This window comes from Fringilla coelebs (assembly GCF_963513975.1).
Source record: "Fringilla coelebs genome assembly, chromosome: 5".
Classification (NCBI taxonomy): domain Eukaryota; kingdom Metazoa; phylum Chordata; class Aves; order Passeriformes; family Fringillidae; genus Fringilla; species Fringilla coelebs.
This window is the reverse complement of record NC_140033.1, coordinates 1,639,544-1,661,082: the sequence shown is the minus strand read 5'-3', so window position 1 is coordinate 1,661,082 and position 21,539 is coordinate 1,639,544. Positions and strand designations below refer to the sequence as shown.

General features: G+C 39.4%; 1 protein-coding gene across 1 annotated transcript in view; it reads left to right on the top strand.

The window, feature by feature from the left end:
• LRGUK (leucine rich repeats and guanylate kinase domain containing) overlaps positions 1–21,539 on the top strand; it is a gene marked incomplete at both ends in the record, with an annotated part of 51,349 nt that overhangs the window by 8,202 nt on the left and 21,608 nt on the right. The window contains 6 exons of the mRNA XM_084206485.1: positions 2,368–2,492; positions 7,729–7,872; positions 11,818–11,898; positions 12,506–12,592; positions 15,523–15,629; positions 18,366–18,485. Coding sequence (XP_084062611.1) covers positions 2,368–2,492; positions 7,729–7,872; positions 11,818–11,898; positions 12,506–12,592; positions 15,523–15,629; positions 18,366–18,485 — 664 coding nt within the window. The remainder of the gene's footprint in view (positions 1–2,367; positions 2,493–7,728; positions 7,873–11,817; positions 11,899–12,505; positions 12,593–15,522; positions 15,630–18,365; positions 18,486–21,539) is intronic.

Here is a 21,539-nt window from a genome sequence, read left to right as displayed (position 1 = left end):
TATAATTAATATAATAATATACAATATCATATGATATAATATGATATAATATAATTATAATATAATTATATAATATACTAAATTTTTTATAATATATAATTATATAATAATATAATATATAATATAGAGCATATATCATTATATGTTATATCATTATATATTCTATAGTTATATTTTATATATAATGTAATTATATATAGAATTGTATACTATAATGTAATGTATATATAATGTAATTATATACATGTAATTATATATAATTACATTATATGTAATATTATATATTAGATATCTAAAATGAAATAAAAATTTAAATTATATATATTGAAAACAAATCTAGCTAAAATAAATATATATAATAAATATAGTATGTTTTATATAAATATATATATTATTAAATAAAATATTATATTATTTATTAAAATAGGGGGTTTTTTTAAATTATAATTTTTTTGTGTTCTTCCCACTTCACAAAGCGTGCAGGTGACACAAATCCTCTCACAAAATGGCACCAAACCACTCTCCTTTTGCAATCCTAATTTTCCATCATGCAGAAAAAACCCCTCCAGCATAATGAAAAAGGGGAGAAATTTTTTAAAAATATCTAAAATCCAAGATTTGTCTCGTGGAGCCGATGTGTGGGTTTAGATTGGGTTTGGTGCTGCCTTGGATTTCTTCATTTGGTGAACTGGGGATAAAAATGTGTTCATATAGACAAGAGAAACGCCTGAAAAAGAGGAAAATAGGGCAGGATTGGGAGTGAAGGATTGAGAGCAGCGAGGTGGCCCCAGTCTGCCTCAGAGGCTCCTCCCCTGGAGGAGAACAATCAGATTTTTAATCACAGATGGAAAAATCCTCTCAGGAATCTCCTGCAGGTGCAGAAACCTTGGCATTCCTCCCCAGTGACAGCGGCTCCCCTTTCCTTTCCATTTTCAGTGAATTATGATGCTCATGCTCAGCACATTTCCTCTTTTTTTTTGTGGACACCTTTCTAAAGGGAGGAACTGTCCAAACAGAACACACAACCTGGCCCAAAACAAGCGACAAAGCTTTAAAATGAGGCACGAAAAGGCTAAAATTGAATTTATTATTATTCAGTGCTGTGCAATTTGCCGCCTCACATTGATGCTCGTGGCTCAAACTTTAATTTTTATTGTTCAAACTTGTGCCTAACTCCAGTCACCAGAGTTTTACCTGATTTTGGGCAGATCCAGGGTCAGGTTCCTGTCACTTCATCCCTTTCAGGCAGGAATTGGAGCTGGGTTTGTTGTCACAGGTTCTTTGTTTAGGGAATTGGAGGAGTTCTGTTAATGCTGAAGTTCCCTGAGAGGAATCCTAATTACTTGTGCTGCTGTTTTTAACTGTGGTGTTAATTTAAAATACACTCAGGACAGATGGCCAGGAACAACAGGTATAATTTAAACTGGAATAGCCCCATAAAATTATAACTTGAATAAAAACCTGAATAATTCCTGTAGGAGCAGTGGGATTTCAACCCCCTCAGGATTAATCCTTTCCTGTCCAGCTCCCCACCCCACAAACCCAATTTGTTAATTTATCACCTAATTACTGCTCGGGTTTTGTGTTCTGCTGATGTTTTTTTGTCACCAACATGTTTTATGGAAAATCCTTTCCTTGGGATTTTTCCTCCTGAGAAGCTGAGAGGCCTCAGGAACAAAATGTGAACAATGATTGTCTGCTGCTGTGGGATGCAACAGGTGGAGCTGGGATTGGGCTCATGGGGTTGTTTATAATCAATAATAAGTATAATAATAAAAATATAATAATATTTTAATAATATTTTAATAATAATATTACAATCACAGTCCAGCTGTCCAGACTGCCTCGGTCAGTCCAAACCTTTGTTATTCATTCTTTTTCTATTCTCAGCCAAACTTCTGATAAAATCCTTCCTTCTGTTCTTTTAGTATAGTTTTAATATAATATATATCATAAAATAATAACTCCAGCTTTCTGAACATGGAGTCAGGTGCATCACTCTCTCTCTCCCTGGCCAACGCTGGAGTTTGATTTATATTGATTTACAATGTTTTTTCCTGAGAGCGGTGCCCAGTCAATGAGATCGAGGAGATCCAGGGGCTGGAGGAGTGTCACAGCCTGACCCAGTCCCCCCTCCACAAACCCAATTAGTTAATTTATCACTAATTACTGCTCAGATTCTGTGCTCTGATGTGGTTTTTTTTCGTGAGAGCGGTGCGCAGTCAATGAGATCGAGGAGATCCGCGGGCTGGAGGGGTGCCGCAGCCTGACCCAGTCCCCCCTCACAAACCCAATTAGTTAATTTATCGTTAATTACTGCTGGATTCTGTGCTCTGATGTGGTTTTTTTCCTGAGAGCGGTGCGCAGTCAATGAGATCGAGGAGATCCAGGGCCTGGAGGGGTGCCGCAGCCTGACCCAGCTGGGGCTGTCCCACAACCGCCTCACGGCCGTGCGGGGCCTGCAGCGCCTGCCCGTCCGCGTCCTGGACCTGGTAAGGCCCGACCGCCCGGCCGGGCTCGCACCCAGGTGTAAATAGTAAATAGCCTGTTATAAATCTGAGGATAAGAAAGATAGATTGTTTTGCATTGTTTATTATTTTATGGTACATATTTTTAATTATGTATTATTAGATATAATATATTTTATAACGTCATATGACATGATATAATATGATATAATATCATATAATGTCATATAATATAATAGGATGTCATATGATGTCATGTCATATAATGTCATATAATATAATGTCATATAATATAATGTCATATAATGTCATATAATATAATATAATATAATATAATATAATATAATATAATATAATATAATATAATATAATATAATATAATATAATATAATATAATATAATATAATGTCATAAGATAGAGTATAAATGTCATATAACATAATATATTCTAGTATAATATAAATGTCATATAATAGAATATATTCCAGTATAATATAAATGTCATATAGTATATTATAATATAATATATTCTAGAATAATATAAATGCCGTATAACATAATATATTCTAGTATAATATAAATGTCATATCATATATTATCATATAATATATTCTAGTGTAATATAAATGTCATATAACATAATATATTCTAGTATAATACAAATGTCATATCATATAATATATTCTAGTATATATAAATGTCATATCATATATTATAATATAATATGTTATAATATAAATGCCATATCATATATTATAATATATTATAATATAAATGTCATATCATATAATATATTCTAGTATATATAAATGTCATATCATATAATATATTCTAGTATAATATAAATGTAATATCATATAATATATTATAATATAATATGTTATAATATAAATGCCATATCATATAATACCATATAATGCCCTATAATATAATGTCATATAGTGTCATAAAATATCATATAATATAATGTTATATTTTATATAGCATATATTATATATCATATATTACATCATGTATAATACATTATATTAGGTATTATAGTAGATATTATATATTATTTTATATTATCTATTATATAATGTCAAAGAATACCTATAATATATATTATATATGATATATTTAATAAATAGAATAATAAATAAATAAATAATAAAAATTATATATTACACTATAACATATATATTATAGAAATTATGTAGAATATACATTCTATATAATACATTTATTGTATTTATTATATATTTTTATATTAATAATTTCTTAGAAATATAATAAACATGAAGATAATCACATGACAAATTACCAGAAATATCTTCAGTACTACGCATTTTCAAAATCAGTAATACCCCTGTTGCACAGAAACACAACCCAAACCTGTTTTTAATGCAAACCAGCGCCTCCAGAAGCAACAGGCTGCTTTTGGACAGCATTTGCTTTGTAATAAGAAGTGAAAAATATTTAATGGCACATCAAAAATAAATCCCAAAAACCCTCCACAGAGCTCCTATTGGCTACGAGAGTTTTAAGCACCCACATAAATATTTGAATTGAAGGGAATTATTCCCTTTTCAAGAACAGAAACATTCTTTTTCCAATCCTTTTAAAAAATTTAAAGGTTTTCCTTCTACTCTGTAAAAATGGATGTAGGAAATGCCAGCTCAGGTCGGCCCTTGGCTGCTGCAGTGCTCAGGGAAGGCGTTCACATTTAGCAAGTTTTGGACAATAGATTCAAACAGTGCTCATAAAATTATATTTCAGATCTAGGACACCTCCAGGAGCAATAAATTGGAATTTGGTCTCGTTTTGAGTGGGGAAGATGAGCTCAGATTGGCCAAATCCCCTGGAAATGTTCTGAAAGGAGCTCCAGGAGTGTGAGGATCTTTTTTCTAAGTACTTTGAAAATACTTTGATACTTTTTTCCTCCAATTTTGAGCCACAGCGAGTCCCTCCACCACTGTGTGCCCTGAAATCCTGGTTTGTTCAAAGTCCACCAGGAATTCCCTTGGGAATCTGCTCTGTCCAAACCTGGGAGATTGTTAACAGTTAAATCTTATTAAATGTGAATGTTAACAGTTAAATCTTATTAAATGTGAATGTTAACAGTTAAATCTTATTAAATGGGATTGTTAACAGTTAAATCTTATTAAATGTGATTGTTAACAGTTAAATCCTATTAAATGTGGACGTGTTCCTCATTTGGGGCTCTGAGGTGCTGATATCACCACTGATAACGCTGCTTGTCTTTGTTAATTAGCCACGTGGAAATGATGGAAATGGGTTTTAGCTGAGCATTCTCTTTAAAAAATTAGAATTAATTAGAATAAAATGCTATTATTATCATTATTATAGCAATTATTCTTTTTCTTTCCTCTTTTTCTTTCCTCTTTTTCTTTCCTCTTTTTCTTTCCTCTTTTTCTTTCCTCTTTTTCTTTCCTCTTTTTCTTCCTCTTTTTCTTCCTCTTTTTCTTCCTCTTTTTCTTCCTCTTTTCTTCCTCTTTTCTTCCTCTTTTCTTCCTTTTTTCTTCCTTTTTTCTTCCTTTTTCCTTTCTTCTTTCTTAGTTCTTGTTTTTCCTTTTTCTTTCTTTTTCTTTCTTTTTCTTCCTCCTTCTTTCTTCCTCCTTTTTTCTTTTTCTTTTTCTTTTTCTTTTTCTTTTTCTTTTTCTTTTTCTTTTTCTTTTTCTTTTTCTTTTTCTTTTTTCCTCCTTTTTCCTCCTTTTCCCTCCTTTTTCCTCTCTTCTTTCTTCTTCCTCTTTCTTCCTCTTTCTTCCTCTTTCTTCCTCTTTCTTCCTCTTTCTTCCTCTTTCTTCCTCTTTCTTCCTCCTTCAGTCTCTTTCTTTCTCCTTCTCTCTTTTTCTCTTTCTTTTTTCTTCTTTTTTCTTCTTCTTTCTCCTCCTTCTTTCTTCTTTCTTTCTTCTTCTCCTCAGCTTTCTCTACCATTTCCATTTCCCCTTGAGCTTTTGATTTTTTTTAAGTTTGAAAAGAGCAGAAAGTTCTGAAGTTTGGGAGGAACACTTCAAAACCTGTAAATTCTCCCTTGCTGTACCAAAACCCCCTTTATTCCACTCATGTTTACAAAGGGAAAAAAAAAATAAGAAGCACAGTTCTAATGAACTGGAACCTTGGGAATTTTCTGCTTTTAAAGGATCCATCCCCAAATCCCCTTTGTTCCCAGAATTTTCTGTGCACCTCTGGCCCAGCACTTTGCAATTCCAGCTCCGAGCTGTACCCGATTAACCAGAGGTCTGACGAAGCCTCCGTGCTATTAATAGCCTAATTAAACATTTAAAAGTCAGGAAAAATGTCAAGGGCAGACAACTGGATTAGCATTAGAGTCAGCTGGCTTATTTATTTCTACAGTTCCTAAATATTTATTAATAGGAGATGAGGCTTCCAAGCTTTCAGCACAAGGTGAGGCTGATGGAAAAATAAAATTTGCAGGGTTATGGAGGAGGAATCCTGTGGAGAGGCCATCTGGGAATGTGTGGGACAGGGATGAGCATGGAATTGTTATCCCTGCTTGGGGGCTGTGCAGAAATAAGTCTGGTTTGTGAGGCCCTGAGGAATGAAACCATCTGGAGGCCAGTGAGAAATCAGGGCCTTGTTTGAAAAAACCCTGAGGGTTGGTTCTCAAAAATTTTGTGTGGGGAAAGTCTGGAAGAATTTACAGGAAAATTGGGGGGTTTTAAAAAATTATTATTTTTTAAACATTTCCGTGCTGTTACTGGCAGCTAATGGAGCCTTCGCTTGATGTGCATTAATATGGGTTTATGTATTCCAGAGAGGTTTTGGTGTCTTATCAGGGAATCGTGGAATGGTTTGGGTTGGAGGGGACATCAAGGTCACCCAGTGCCACCCCTGCCATGGCAGGGCCACCTCCCACTGTCCCAGTGTCCAGCCTGGCCTGGGACACTGCAGGGATGCAGGGGCAGCCCCAGCTGCTCTGGCAATCCCAGCCCGGCCAGGAATTCCTCATTCCCAAAATTCCACCCCAATCTCCCTTTCCCAGGGAATTCCCTCCATTCCCAGCTCTCCCAGCCTGGCATTGGATCCATCCCCACCCTGACTCTTCTCTAGGAAGGAATTTTGGGATCTGGGGGCTTCACTGGCAATCTCAGCACTCCAGGAAGGGTCTCCCTTCCCTTTTCCATCCCCACCTTCCATAAAAATCCCTGGGGATGGATTCTGAGCTCCTTGATCCCAGGATGGTTTGGGTGGGAAGGGACCTTCAATCCCATCCCGTTCCAATCCCACCATCCCAGCCTGGCCTGGGACACTGCAGGGATGCAGGGGCAGCCCCAGCTGCTCTGGCAATCCCAGCCCAGCCAGGAATTCCTCATTGCCAAGATCCCATCCATGGCTGCCCTCTGGCAGTGGGAGCCATTCCCTGGGTGCTGTCCCTGCAGGCCTTGTCCCCAGTCCCTCTGCAGCTCTCCTGGAGCCCCTGGAATGTGCTGGAAGCTCTCCCTGCAGCCTTTCCTCCTCCAGGGGAGCATTCCCAGCCCTCACCCTGTCTCCTCTCTATCCTACCCTAATTTTTCCATTATTTATTCTGTAATCACAAGTGTAAATAGAGCCGTGATTACAGAGGGAAATTCAATGTATTTATGTATATATATTCCATCATTTCCCATGCATCTCTGTGTTCTAAATTTTGAGCTGGATGGTGACAAGAGCGTTCTTGGGCCAATATCAGCCTTTAAAAAATGTTAGAGCTCTTTTCATTGCTGTTGTCTCTTCAAGGTGAGTTGGAGATTAGCTAATCAGGAGAGAGGTGATTCCTTTTTACCATGAGGAGAAATGTGGCACATCAGGATGTGCATGAGGCTAATGCATAAAAGCCTATTTTTGACAGGATCCTCCACAACAAAGAGTCCTCAAATCCAACAAATAACTCCTTTTTTTCCCTCGGGAATGTTGTTTTCCATAGAGGTGTATATGCAGAAATATAACACATCAGGATGTGCATGAGGCTAATGCATAAAGGTCTATTTGTGACAGGATTCTCCACAACAAAGAATCCTCAAATCCAATAAATAACTCCTTTTTTCCCTCAGGAATGTTGTTTTCCATAGAGGTTTACCAGCAGAAATTAACACATCAGCATGTGCAGGTTGCTTGTGCATAAAGGCCCATTTTTGACAGAATTCCCCACAAGAAAGGTTCCTCAAATCCAACAAATAACTCATTTTTTCCCTCAGGAGCGTTGTTTTCCATAGAGGTTTATCTGCAGTTTCTCTGCTTTCATTTTTTTTTCCCCTAGAGCTTTAACCAGATTGAGACAGTGACTGGGCTGAAGAGCTTGAAAAATCTGCAGAGTGTGGATCTGTCCAACAATCTCATAAACAGCCTGGAAGGCTTGGAGGATCACAACCTGCTGGAGGAGATCAACCTGGAGGACAACCAGGTACCAGACTGAGCTCAGCTCCTCCTAACAGCACAGAATAATTTCATTTTTTAACAACAATTCCTTGAAGGGCTCCAAAAATCCTCCAGCACTGCAAGGAATGAATGTTAGGAAAGCTGAGATATTTTCTTTTTGTTGGTTCCTGGTGTCCTCTCAGCCCTTATTTGATATCTGAGGTGGCTTTTTCTTCACTTTGGTGCTCTCACACACTGAGGATTTGCAGTGCCTCAGGCAGGTTGGGATAAAATGATTTTATCTGGGGGTTTTGGGGCACATTTCGTGTCCATAAGGGGAAATTCCAGTGTTTTCCTGGAAGGAGGAGATGATTCCATGACAAGCATGGAAGGGAGAAGTAGGTGGATGCCCTTATTTAATACCTGAGGTGGTTTTCTCTTCACTCAGGTCCTAATTTGGAGGATTTGCAGTGGCTCAGGCAGGTTGGCTATGGCTCCACTCCCTCTCCTCAGTCTGTTGGAGCAGATTGACCACAAAGGAGAGATGCAAAATTCCTCTCCTTGCCCAAAGAGAAAATCCCTGCAGGCAGCAGAGAGCTGGAAAAGTTCTCCTTCCCCTTTCTGCCAACACTTTCTCTCCCCACTGCTGGCCAGCATCCTCCTGGGATAAACTGATTTTATTTGGGGCACATTTCGTGTCCATAAGGGGAAATTGCAGCATTTTGCTGGAAGGAGGAGATGATTCCATGAGAAGCATGGAAGGCAGAGGCAGGTGGATGCCCTTATTTAGTACCTGAGGTGATTTTCTCTTCACTCAGGTCCCACTGTGGAGGATTTGCAGTGGCTCAGGCAGGTTGGCTATGGCTCCACTCCCTCTCCTCAGTCTGTTGGAGCAGATTGACCACAAAGGAGAGATGCAAAATTCCTCCCCTTGCCCAAAGGGAAAATCCCTGCAGGCAGCAGAGCTGGAAAATTTCTCCTTCCCCTTCTGCCAATACCTTCACTCCTCACTGCTGGCGTCCTCCTGGGATAAAATTATTTTATTTGGGGGTTTTGGGGCACATTTCGTGTCCATAAGGGGAAATTCCAACGTTTTGCTGGAAGGAGGAGATGATTCCATGAAAAGCATGGGAGGGGAGAGGCAGGTGGATGCCCTTATTTAGTACCTGAGGTGGTTTTCTCTTCACTCAGGTCCCACTCTGGAGGATTTGCAGTGGCTCAGGCAGGTTGTCCCCAGCTCCACTCCCTCTCCTCAGTCTATTGGAGCAGATTGACCACAAAAGAGAGATGCAAAATTCCTCTCCTTGCCCAAAGGGAAAATCCCTGCAGGCAGCAGAGAGCTGGAAAAGTTCTCCTTCCCCTCTGCCAACACCCTCTCTCCCCACTCCTGGCCAGCATCCTCCTGGGATAAACTGATTTTATTTGGGGCACATTTCGTGTCCATAAGGGGAAATTCCAGTCTTTTGCTGGAAGGAGGAGATGATTCCATGAGATGCATGGGAGGCAGAGGCATGGAAGGGCATCCATGGAAGATGGATGCTCTTTTTTAATACCTGAGGTTTTCTCTTCACTCAGGTCCCACTCTGGAGGATTTGCAGTGGCTCAGGCAGGTTGTCCCCAGCTCCACTCCCTGTCCTCAGTCTGTTGGAGCAGATTGACCACAAAGGAGAGATGCAAAATTCCTCCCCTTGCCCAAAGGGAAAATCCTTGGAGGCAGCAGAGAGCTGGAAAATCTCTCCATCCCCTTCTGCCAACACCCTCTCTCCCCACTGCTGGCATCCTCCTGGGATAAAATGATTTTATTTGGGGCACATTTTGTGTCCATAAAGGGAAATTCCAGCGTTTTGCTGGAAGGAGGAGATGATTCCATGAGAAGCATGGAAGGGGGAGGCATGGAAGGGCATCCATGGAAGATGGATGCTCTTATTTAATACCTGAGGTTTTTCTCTTCACTCAGGTCCCACTCTGGAGGATTTGCAGTGGCTCCCCTGGGTGCCTCAGGCAGGGATGAGTTTGCAGCTCTTTCCACCTCGATTATTCCAGAAGATCTTTACTCACACCACAGCTCTGCTGCTGCCAGGCCTCAGGGGGGGTTGTTAACCCCTCCCAGCCCAATTTTATCACCACAGATCCTTCTGAGCTCTCAGCTGAAAACTCCCTGCCAAGCAGAACTGCAAGAACTCTGTTAAAAAGTCGATTTTGTCATGCAGCACAATTTTCTGTACTGGAAACAACAATGGCACCGTCCCTTTTGAATTTTGAATGCCAAGCCAAATATCCACAATAATTTTGATATTGATCTTCCAGTATCCTTAACTGGAAAAAAAAAATCAATTCATGAATCACTTTGACGTCAGAGGCATGTGAAAAAAAGATAATCTAAGAAAACAAAAATAGAAAGCAGCAGTGGGACATTTTCTGTCATTTTTCCCTCCTTGCAAGAGGATTTAATTCAAATCACTGTGCATTTTTTTCTGCCTGTGTTCAGGCTGACATTTAAAGGTGCCTCAATTGCAGCAGACAGGAAACTCTCTAATGGTGTGCTCGTTATTAACATTAATGACACCACTTCCAGCGCCTCATTTATTTACCACTGTTCTTTTACAGCACATAAAAAACTCTTAATTCTACCTCATCAAAACTTGCCTCTTTGAATGATGTCATTGAAACTGTTCAAAGAGTTTTTTGAAATTTTTTTTTTTTTTTTTTTTTAATGCTGCCTACTGAAGAATAATTTAAAGGGGAGTTTTAATTAATTAACACAGGGAGTTATTTCAGCTCACAACCACTCAGAATGAGCTTAAATTCTTGGTTTGTTTTTTTTTTTAAAAAATGGGCACAACAGGTTCAGCTGCAAATGTGTCCCTTGTAAACATTCCGTGATTTCCAACTATTGATGGCTGGAATTCTGGGATTCATTGAAGAAATCCACTCCAATCACATTTAACTTCACCAAAACTGTCCTGGGCAGGGTTATTCCCATCTCAAAGTGAGTTTGGAGCAGGCTGGGGTCCAGGTTTGTGTTTTTAGGCCCTTTAAAAGGATTGAGTGCGAATTAGGGAGAATCTGGAGGCTTTTAGGTTCTTTTAGGGCTTTTGGGATTTATATGAAAGAGATGGAGGGAGGCATTTAACATGGAGAAGCACAGGGAGGAGAAAAGGGAATGGGAGAGACAGAGATTGGATTTGGGGATGGAATTCCTGGCCGGGCTGGAGCCCCCTGGGACAGTGGGAGATGCTCTGCCCGTGGCACTGGGGGGTTTGAAGGTTTGAGGATCCTCCCAACCCAGCCCACCCCATTCCACTCTGATTCCCTGATTCCAGCTCTCAGCAGAAAACCAGGTCGGTTTGGGCCACACAAACCTTGATGAACCCCATTAATTAACGCCCATTAACGAGTGCCCAGCTGTCCTCTGTGCACAGCTGAGACCCCAGATTGGCTGGAGCCTCTGGATTCCCTGATTTATCCCTCTGGACACACCAAAGCACAAAAATCCTGGTCCTTTTTTTGGCCAAGGACTTTTTTAGCCAAGGAATTTTTTAACCAAGGACTTTTTTAATCAACGACTTTTTTAGCCAAGGACTTTTTTAACCAAGGACTTTTTTAGCCAAGGACTTTTTTAACCAAGTTCACCTGTAGGATGAACTTGAACTTCAGTGAAAAGAAACTCTTAGAAGGTTTTTTGGGGTTTTTTTTGGTAAAACTCCCCAGCCAGAGCACGAATTTAACTGCAGAATTGCCTCACTCGAGCACATCAGCTCATAAAAAGCCAAAAGTGGTTAGGGCTTGACATTTGAAGGAGCTGGGAAAATGCAGGTGCTGGGGAATTGCTGTGTGGATTATCCTGCTGCTCCAGCCAAGAGCCAAATCATCTCCTTTTTGTGATTTAGAATTACTTTTTATTTTTTATGCCCAGATTTGAAGAGCAGGCATTGAAATCCTTCATTTTCTCCTGGATTCTGATTTCTGCTCTGTTTCTGTCCCTGCTCAGGTGGCTGAGCTGAGTGAGCTGAAATGGATTGAGGATCTGCCTCTTCTCAGGGTTCTAAATCTCCTAAAAAACCCCATACAGGTAAGAAAGAACCAAAAATGAGAACCTAAACCTGATGGTTTGAATCCTTTCAGCCTCAATTTCTGTCTCTGGAAGGGGGCAGGTCGTTTGTCCTGAGTGATCAAAGACAATTCTATCCCATCCCTTGTGATTCCTACATTTGGTGTGAATTTTATACTCATTCCCAATGCCAGAAAGAAGAAAAATATCGAGAGTTATTAATTTTTTCTTGTAATTGCCAGGTTTTTATTGGCCTTTATGAGGCTGGGTGTCATGGCACATGACAAAATAACAAGGAAAAAGGACCTGAAATAGACTGTTCCTGATTTTTCCATAATCTGAGAGGCTTTTCCTCCTCCTCAGCAAAGTCTGATCAAATCCCTTTCTGTTTGTAAATTCCCATCTTGGCCTTTTGAATGTTTTGGTTCCAAACTTTTGAACAACTCAGCTCTTGCTGCAGCAGTGAGGGCTCAGTTTGGGCAGTGCCTTGACACCCTTCAGGGTAAAAAACCTTTTATTTTGCAATGTATTAAGGCAAATTTAATTTTAGCTGATTGGAATTCTATATTGGTTGGATGAAATGAAGTTTGGGGGGTTTTTTTGACAAAATGGAAACTTTTTCCCTCAGGAAAAAGGAGGTTATTGGCTCTCAGCGATTTTCATGTTGCTCCAAGTCACAGACCTGGATCTCAAAAAGGTCACAGTGGAAGAAAAGGTAAGCAAACACCGTTTCATTCTGGAAGTTTCCCAAAGAAACAACACAAAATCCAGGCTTGCAGTTGTGGCAAACTCCTCCCCCAGAATCCTGCTGGACAGAAATCCTGCAGGGCTGGAAACCTTTCCCTGCTGTGGTGTCTGAACTGGGATTTGGGGGCTGCAGCTGCTGTTTGGGGCACGTTTTGTGCTCATAAAGGGAAATTTCAGTGTTTTACTGGAAGGAGGAGATGATTCCTGAAAAAGCAAGGAAGGAAGAGGCAGGTGGATGCTCTTTGTCCAGTCTCACCCTGCCCAGGTGACTCCTCCCAGTCTGGTTTCTCCTCTGAAAAATGGAATTTTTGTGCTGTGCTAATTGAAGAATTCTTGGAAAATTCTTGCACATGATTTGGTGGAATGCACTCTAAATATCTGTGGATGATGATGATGATTGTTGTTATTATTATTATTATCATTATTATTATTATTATTAATAAAAATAAAAATAAAAATAAAAATAAACCTATTATTATGATTATAACAATATAGAATAGAATAGATTAATAATATCCATAATATATTATATATTATTATATATAATATAATATAATGTAATGTAATATAATATAATATAAAATAAATAATATACTATAATATATATAAAATTTATAATATATAATTATATTATATTATATTACATTATATTATATTACATTATATTACATTACATTATATTACATTACATTATATTACATTACATTATATTACATTACATTATATTACATTATATTATATTATATGACATTATATTATATTATATGACATTATATTATATTAATGGTTATTTTATATATATATATATATATACAGCAGGCACTGAGATCAACCTTTGTGCCCCAGGCCCCATTTTGGTGCTGAATTAATTCATTACTGAGTAACCTGATGGAAAAATCCAGGATTTGTATTTTTATTGTGGCTCTGTTTTCTGGGATCACCCACAACCAACAGGAGCCTTCCCAGTGTGCCCAAGCCCTGCTGGAATTTCTGTAGTTCAGGGAAATAAATGATCCCTGCAGGAAATCCATCACTCCCAACTTTATCTGTGTCAATTTTGGGGTTGTGTTCAGTACCAGGCTCTCTCCACCCTGAGCACCCCGATGCTGATATCAGAGTGTAATTTACCCCAACTCCCCAAAATGCTGATCTCATCCTTTGTCTTATGTGCCAGCCTGTTTTCCTCTCAATATCATTTTGGATATATTAATGAAATGTTTCCCTTTCTATGGCCTGTAAAAGTAAATCTGGGTGTCTGGTTTAGACCAACATTTCATTGTGAGTGATAAAAATTGCTCCACAAAATCCTTTCCTCATGTTATTTCAGGGTGCCTCCTCTAGCCCCAAGAATTCTCTTGGCAAACTGAATTTGGAGGAGCAGATCTGTGTCTCACTGACACAAAGTGGATGTGCAGGAACGTGGGTTAGATCAGGAGGGGAGTTTGGAAGTGGAATTCCTGCTTGTCCAACTCATCAGTCACTGAGTTTTGTTCTCACTGTGGAATAGCCTTGCAATATTAATTAATAATATTAATAATAATCCTTCCTTCAGGATACCCTGAGGTGCACCAGGATGCACTCACTGCGCTCCCAGCCTCTAATTCAGACCAAAGGCCCAAATTGGAGCTAAAATTAATTGGTTTTTAATTTTAATTACTAAATTTTATTTAATTTATTTAATTTTTAAAATTTTTCCCTCCTCCTGCTTTCTCCCTGAATATGGGCACGTGGAGTTCTGAGTTCTGAATGTTTCCAGCCATGGCATTCCAGGCTGGAAGTGAATCATCCTGGCATGGATTGTCTGGCCCAGCCTTGCTTGGGAAAAGCACAGGCAGTACAAAATGGCCCAGCCAGATCCCAAAAGTGACCAGCATTGCTGAATCCAGTAATTATTTCCCTGGGGAAATTCCCATGGAATCCAGCACGGAATCCAGGATGGTTTGGGTTGGAAGGGACCTCAAAGCCCATCCAGTCCCACCCCTGCCCTGGGCAGGGACACTTCCCACCATCCCAGCTTGTTCCAACCTCCTCTTGATTATTCCAAAGGCTGATTGGTCTCACTGTGGAAATTTTATGTCTGGTGTCCCATTGGAATTGCCTCTTTAACCTTGATTTGTGAGTGTGTGGCATTAATAACCCCAAAATACAGAACTGGTTAGTGGTCAGCAGGATGGATGGAGGGAATTCCTGGGGTGTGAGGGCTCTCCCTCCCAGCAAGGACAGGCAGGCCTTGTCAGGAGTTTGCTCACTTTGTTAACGCCCATCCTGTAAAAACTGAGTGGCTTCAGTCCCCAGGGGTTTGAGTTTGGCCCCTTCCACCAGCACTGAGAGGATGCAAATCACTGGATAATTAAAACCAGCGTTTGCATCCTACGTGACATCCTGCTCTCTTCAGGGAAAGATTGACTACATTAAAAATGGTGAGCTGTGCCTGGCTGCCATCCTTTCATCCATCATCCATCCATCCATCCCTCCATCCCTCCTTCCATCCATCCATCCATCATCCATCCATCCATCCATCCATCCCTCCATCCATCCATCCATCCATCCATCCATCCCTCCATCCATCCATCCATCCATCCATCCATCCATCCATCCATCCATCCATCATCCATCCATCATCCATCCATCCATCCATCCATCCCTCCTTCCATCCATCCATCATCCATCCATCCATCCATCCATCCATCCATCCATCCATCCATCCATCCATCCATCCATCCATCTATTCCTCCATCCTTTAACTCCCCAGATTTCTGCTCCCAGCCCAGCCCAGCCCCAATCCCGACCCTCAGGAGCACCAAGCCCTCCTTACTCCCGGTGACCAGCCGAGACTTTCTCACCTGGCAACACTTCCATCACTCCTGCCCTTCCTTTTCCCCCAAATTTCGGGCACAGGTGGCTGCAATCAATAGAGAGGCGCCTCCTCCCGAAGTCGTGGCTGCTGAGGACCACAGGACCCAGCTTCTGTACAACTCCCTGCAGCCCCAGGGAGTCCTGAACAGGTGAGTTCCCTTCCCAGCTGCTCCTGACGGTGCCACTCAGGTGTGGCAGAGTTTTGTCACATTCCAGGGGACGTTTTTCCCGAGGGGAGCTCCTGCAGGATCCTGTCAGCAGCCTGGAGACGAGGCAAAGCTGATTTGGTTCGATTGTCCACAGCTCCACTCCCTCTCCTGGATCTGTTGGCATTTGCACCACAAAGGAGAGATGCAAAATTCCTCCCCTTGCCCAAAGGGAAAATCCCTGCAGGCAGCAGAGAGCTGGAAAAGTTCTCCTTCCCCTTCTGCCAGCACCTTCTCTCCCCACTGCTGGCCAGCATCCTCCTGGGATAAAATGATTTTATTTGGGGCACATTTCATGCCCATAAGGGGAAATTCCAGTGTTTTCCTGCAAGGAGGAGGTGATTCCATGAAAAGCATGGAAGGGAGAGGCAGGTGGATGCCCTTATTTAATACCTGAGGTTTTTCTCTTCACTCAGGTCCCACTCTGGAGGATTTGCAGTGGCTCAGGCAGGTTATCCACAGCTCCACTCCCTCTCCTCAGTCTGTTGGAGCAGATTGACCACAAAGGAGAGATGCAAAATTCCTCCCTTTCCAAAAGGGAAAATCCTTGGAGGCAGCAGAGAGCTGGAGAAGTTCTACATCCCCTTCTGCCAACACCCTCTCTCCCCACTGCTGGCCAGCATCCTCCTGGGATAAAATTATTTTATTTGGGGCACATTTCATGCCCATAAGGGGAAATTCCAGTGTTTTCCTGCAAGGAGGAGATGATTCCATGAGAAGCATGAGAGGCAGAGGCAGGTGGATGCCCTTATTTAATACCTGAGGTTTTTCTCTTCACTCAGGTCCCACTTTGGAGGATTTGCAGTGCCTCAGCCAGGTTGTCCCCAGCTCCACTCCCTCTCCTCAATCTGTTGGAGCAGAGGGGCGTTTGCACCACAAAGGAGAGATGCAAAATTCCTCCCCTTGCCCTAAAGGAAAATCCCTGGAGGCAGCAGAGCTGGAAAATTTCTCCATCCCCTTCTGCCAACACCTTCTCTCCCCACTGCTGGCGTCCTCCTGGGATAGAATGATTTTATTTGGGGGTTTTGGGGCACATTTCGTGTCCATAAGGGGAATTTTCAGCATTTTGCTGGAAGGAGGAGATGATTCCATGAAAAGCATGGGAGGCAGAGGCAGGTGGATGCTCTTTTTCCAGTCTCACCATTGCCAGGTGACTTCCTCCAGTCTCATTTCTCCTCTGAAAAACTGATTTTTTTTCTGCTCTGCAGCTGGGTTAAGATATTTGAGGAATTCTTGGAAAATTCTTGCACATGATCTGGTAGAATACACCATAAATATTATTTATTATTATTCCTATTACTACTATTACTACTATTACTATTATTATTATTTTGGTTCTACTATTTATTTATTTATTTATTTATTTATTTATTTATTTATTTATTCAGTTATTTATTCATTTATTTTGGCTGCAGCGGGCACTAAGATCAACATTTCTGCCCCACACCCCGTTTTAGTGCTGAATTAATTCATTACTGAGTAACCTGATGGAAAATCCAGGATTTAGAAACTAAGAAATTTGTATTTTTATTGTGGCTCTGTTTTCTGGGATCACCCACAACCAACAGGAGCCTTCCCAGTAGTGACAACAGCTCTGAGAATTCTTTCAAGAACAAAACCCCAAAGATTTATTTATTTTTGCAAGGATGGAGATTTCTTAAAATAAACCCAGAAAATTGGCTTGTTTTTCTTCTTTAAAAAAAAACAAACCTGAAGGCACAGATTTTTTTTTCCAGGGCTGTGTTTAAATATTTGCTTGGTGGATTTTGGATTGATGGAAAGAAGGAATTCTGCCTTCTGCCAGAGGAATCGTGCACACAAACACAGAAACCTCAACCCAGCCCCAAAAATTGTTGATGCTGCCTCCAGCAATGTTGGCTCGTGCTCAGCTGGAAATCACCCCAGAGTCATTAATGAAATCTTCCTAATGATTATTGCCCTTTCCACCCAAAAATTCTTTTTGGAGCCAGACTGGGGGAGTTCATTTGCATCTCTCTCTCTCTCTCCATCAGGTTATAATTAATTCTGGGTCAGTGATATCTTTGTTATTGCAAATCAAACCCAAAAATGAATCAAAAAGTTTTTATTCTTGCCTGTCCTGCAGGCACAAAACATTGGATTTCCTGTTGTTTTCTTCACTGTCTCGACCTGTGTTTTTATCTGTAATTGTGTGGTAGCACACCAGTGAATATTATGGGTATTTTCCCCTCCTGGAGATGCAGGTGACATCTGAAAATGTTGCTCGGAGTGACAACAGTTACACAGGGGAGCAGAAATTTAATTTAATCTCCAGTCTGTTGGGCCAGGACAGGAGGATTTTTGGTACCTGGCAGCCCATTCAGAGCACAATCTGATCTGTTTATTCAGTTTATTCCAGGTTTATTCCAGTTATCCTGCTCATGAAAATATTCCCACCTTTGGAAAAAAAAACCCCAGCAAATCCCAGCCCTTTAGAAAAGGCTGCAAATCAGAATAAAAATGACATTATTCCTTTAGAAAAAGAGACTTTCATGCAGATTTTGCTGCTATTTTTACATTTAGAGCCCCTCAGGTTTTGTCTCTGCTGTAAACAAGGCGAGCTGAGTGGAAGGGGCGATAAAACCTCTGCAAACTTTCTGAAAAGCTGCTGAAATTGGATTTTTTGGGTGATTTCTGGCCTCTGGTTTTCCTTTCTTGCAGCACTCTGCCCACTTTTGACGAGCCCTACCCCATGCTGGTGTTGCTGGGCCCCGTGGCCGGGGGCAGGAGGCAACTGTCCCTCAAAATCTGCAGAGAATTCAAACGTTTCTTCAGATTTGGGTAAGTTCTACTCCTCAAGCTTTAAAAAACCACCAAAGGGTCAAGGTTGGGATTGCTGCTCGTTTGGTTTGTGGGGTTTTTTTGTAAAGAAGGGGAAAAAACAGAATTTTGTGCTGTGGTTTTGTGTCTTGTCGAGGCTTGGCTGGCTGAAATCAATGAGAGGAATTATCAATGAGAGGAATTAAAATTGTCATGTTGGTTTGGGAGGTGAACAGAAAATGAAACAAAAAAAAAAAACAAATGAAAATCACAGATCAAAACAGAGAACAAACAAACTAAAAGAAGAAAAGAAGCAAATGAAAATTACAAACCAAAACAGAAAACAAACAAATGAAAATCACAAACCAAAAGATAAAATAAAGAAATGAAAACAAAACAAACAAATGAAATTCACAAACCAAAACACAAAACAAACAAATGAAAACAAAAACAAATTAAAATCACAAATCAAAACAGAAAATAAAACAAAATAAACAAATGAAACCTATAAAATAAACAAAAATAAACAAATGAAACTCACAAACCAAAACAGAAAAAACCAAACAAAAACTAAACAAACAAATGAAACCCACAAACTAAAACAAATTAATGGGAATTATGAACCAAAACACAAAACAAACAAATGAAAACAAAACAAAAATCACAAAACAAAAGAGAAAATAAATGAAAACAACAAACAAATGAAAATCACAAGCAAAACAGAAAACAAACTAAAAAAAGCAAATAAAAATTACAAACCAAAACACAAAACAAACAAATGAAAATCACAAATCAAAACAGAAAACAAACTAAAACAAAATAAACACATGAAATCAACAAATAAACAAAAACAAACAAATGAAACCACAAACTGAAATAAAAACAAACTAATGAGAATTACAAACCAAAACACAGAACAAACAAATGGAAAAGAAAACAAACAAAAATCGCAAACCAAAAGATAAAATAAAGAAATGAGAACAATAAACAAGTGAAAATCACAAACCAAACCAAAACAAACAAACTAAAAGAAGCAAATAAAAATTACGAACCAAAACAAAAAACAAACAAAAGAAAATCACAAACCAGGAAACAAAACAGACAAAAATCACAAACCTAAAGATAAAATAAAGAAATTAAAAAACGCCAAACAAATGAAATTTGCAAACCAAAACACAAAAGAAACAAATGAAAACAAACAAACAAATGCCAATCACAAAACTGAAAATAAACGACAAATAAAATAAACAAAGGAAACCTACAAAATAAACAAAACCAAACAAATGAAACCCACAAACCAAAACAGAAAACAAACAAATGAAAGCAAAACAAAGAAATGAAAATCTCAAGCCAAAAGAGAAAAGAAGCAAAACCAAAACAAGCAAATGAAAACACAAACCAAAACAGAAAAGAAAGAAACAAAATCTAAAACAAACATAAAAACCAGAAACCAAAACAGGAAAAAACAACCAAAGAAAAAAAATCATAAAAAAATAAAAAGCAAAAAAACCCCACAGACCAAAATAAAGTAAAATCCCAGAACCCAAAAAAAATCCAAAAAACCCCCAAAAAACCCAAAACCACAACCAAAACAAAAAAATTCCACAAACCAAAACAAAATAGACCCCAAAACCCAAACCCCCCTAAAACCCAAACAAAAACCAACAAAAAAACCCAAAAAATCCTCCAAAAACCCTTAAAAAATCTCAAAAAAAACCCCAAACAAACAAAAAATACAACAACAACAAAAAAAAGAAATAAACCCCAGCAATCCTGCTCTGCATCCCTTGACTCCCCATTTATTTGTGGCACTCATTTTTCCATTCATTTTCTATTTTAAGGGAAAAATCTCTTCTGCTGCTGTAAAAATTTCCTTTTTTCCCCCCCTTTTATTTAAACCCATATTTTAGAAATGACAAATTGGAATTTTCCAAACATTCTGTGAGGGTATTTTTTATTGTTTTGGTTTTTTGGGGTTTTTTGAGGAGCATTTTTACAATTGTGTAATTTATTCCCTACAACTTCCATGAATGAGGGAGAAAATAAAAATAAATTTTCTTTAAAAAAATAGACAATCTTAACAGAGCAGCAAATTGCAACCACAAAGCAAAGTCGTATTTTTAATTATTCAGGGGAGATTTGAGCAATTTTCTGCTTGGAAATTTCAAACATTCTGCTCATTAAAAATGGATTTGGTGCAAGATCCTCTGGCAGTCGGAATGCAAACATTAAAAAGGGCTGAAATGTGGAAAAATTGCAGGAAATCAAAGGAAATTGGCCCCTCCAACCCTCTAGCTGGTGGCCTTTGGAGCTGGGGGTGTTTTGTTTTATCCCAAAAAAAATCAGGGGATTCCACAGAGCCTCTGTGGAATGGCTGCTCTCTTTTTTGGGGGGAAAAAAAGTGCCACCCTTGGATGCTGACACTGAATTTTTACTGGTTTCCAGCCCAGCCCCCTGGGAGAAATTCACAGAAATAGGAGAAAAATCTGATTTTCAAACAGAACCAGACCCACTGAATACTTCTGGCTCTAATTGGTACCTGCATTAATTAACTGGGGGATTTGGAGGTTTTTTTAGGAATTTTTGGGGGATTTTTTTAGGGATTTTGGGGAATTTTTTACAGATTTTGGGGTTTTTTTAGTGGGTTTTTAGTGTTTCACTCTGCTGGCTGAGGTTTATCCTCATGGGATCTAAGGGAATTCCTTTTCCTGCCTTTTTCCCACTTTAATGGCAAAGCAGAAAAGAGGAAAAAAATCTGATTTTTGAACAGACCCAGACCCACTGAATCCTTCAGGCTCTAATTGTTACCTGCATTAATTAGCTAGCAGATTTTTGGGGGGGGGTTTACGGATTTTTGGGGTTTTTTAAGTGGGTTTTTAGTGTTTCCTCCTGGCTGCTCAGATTTATCCTCATGGTATCTAAGGGAATTCCTTTCCCTGCCTTTTTCCCACTTCAATGGCAAAGCAGAAATGAGGAGGAAAATCTGATTTTTGAACAGACCCAGATCCACTGAATACTTCAGGCTCTAATTGTTACCTGCATTAATTAACTGGGGGATTTGGGGGTTTTTAAATG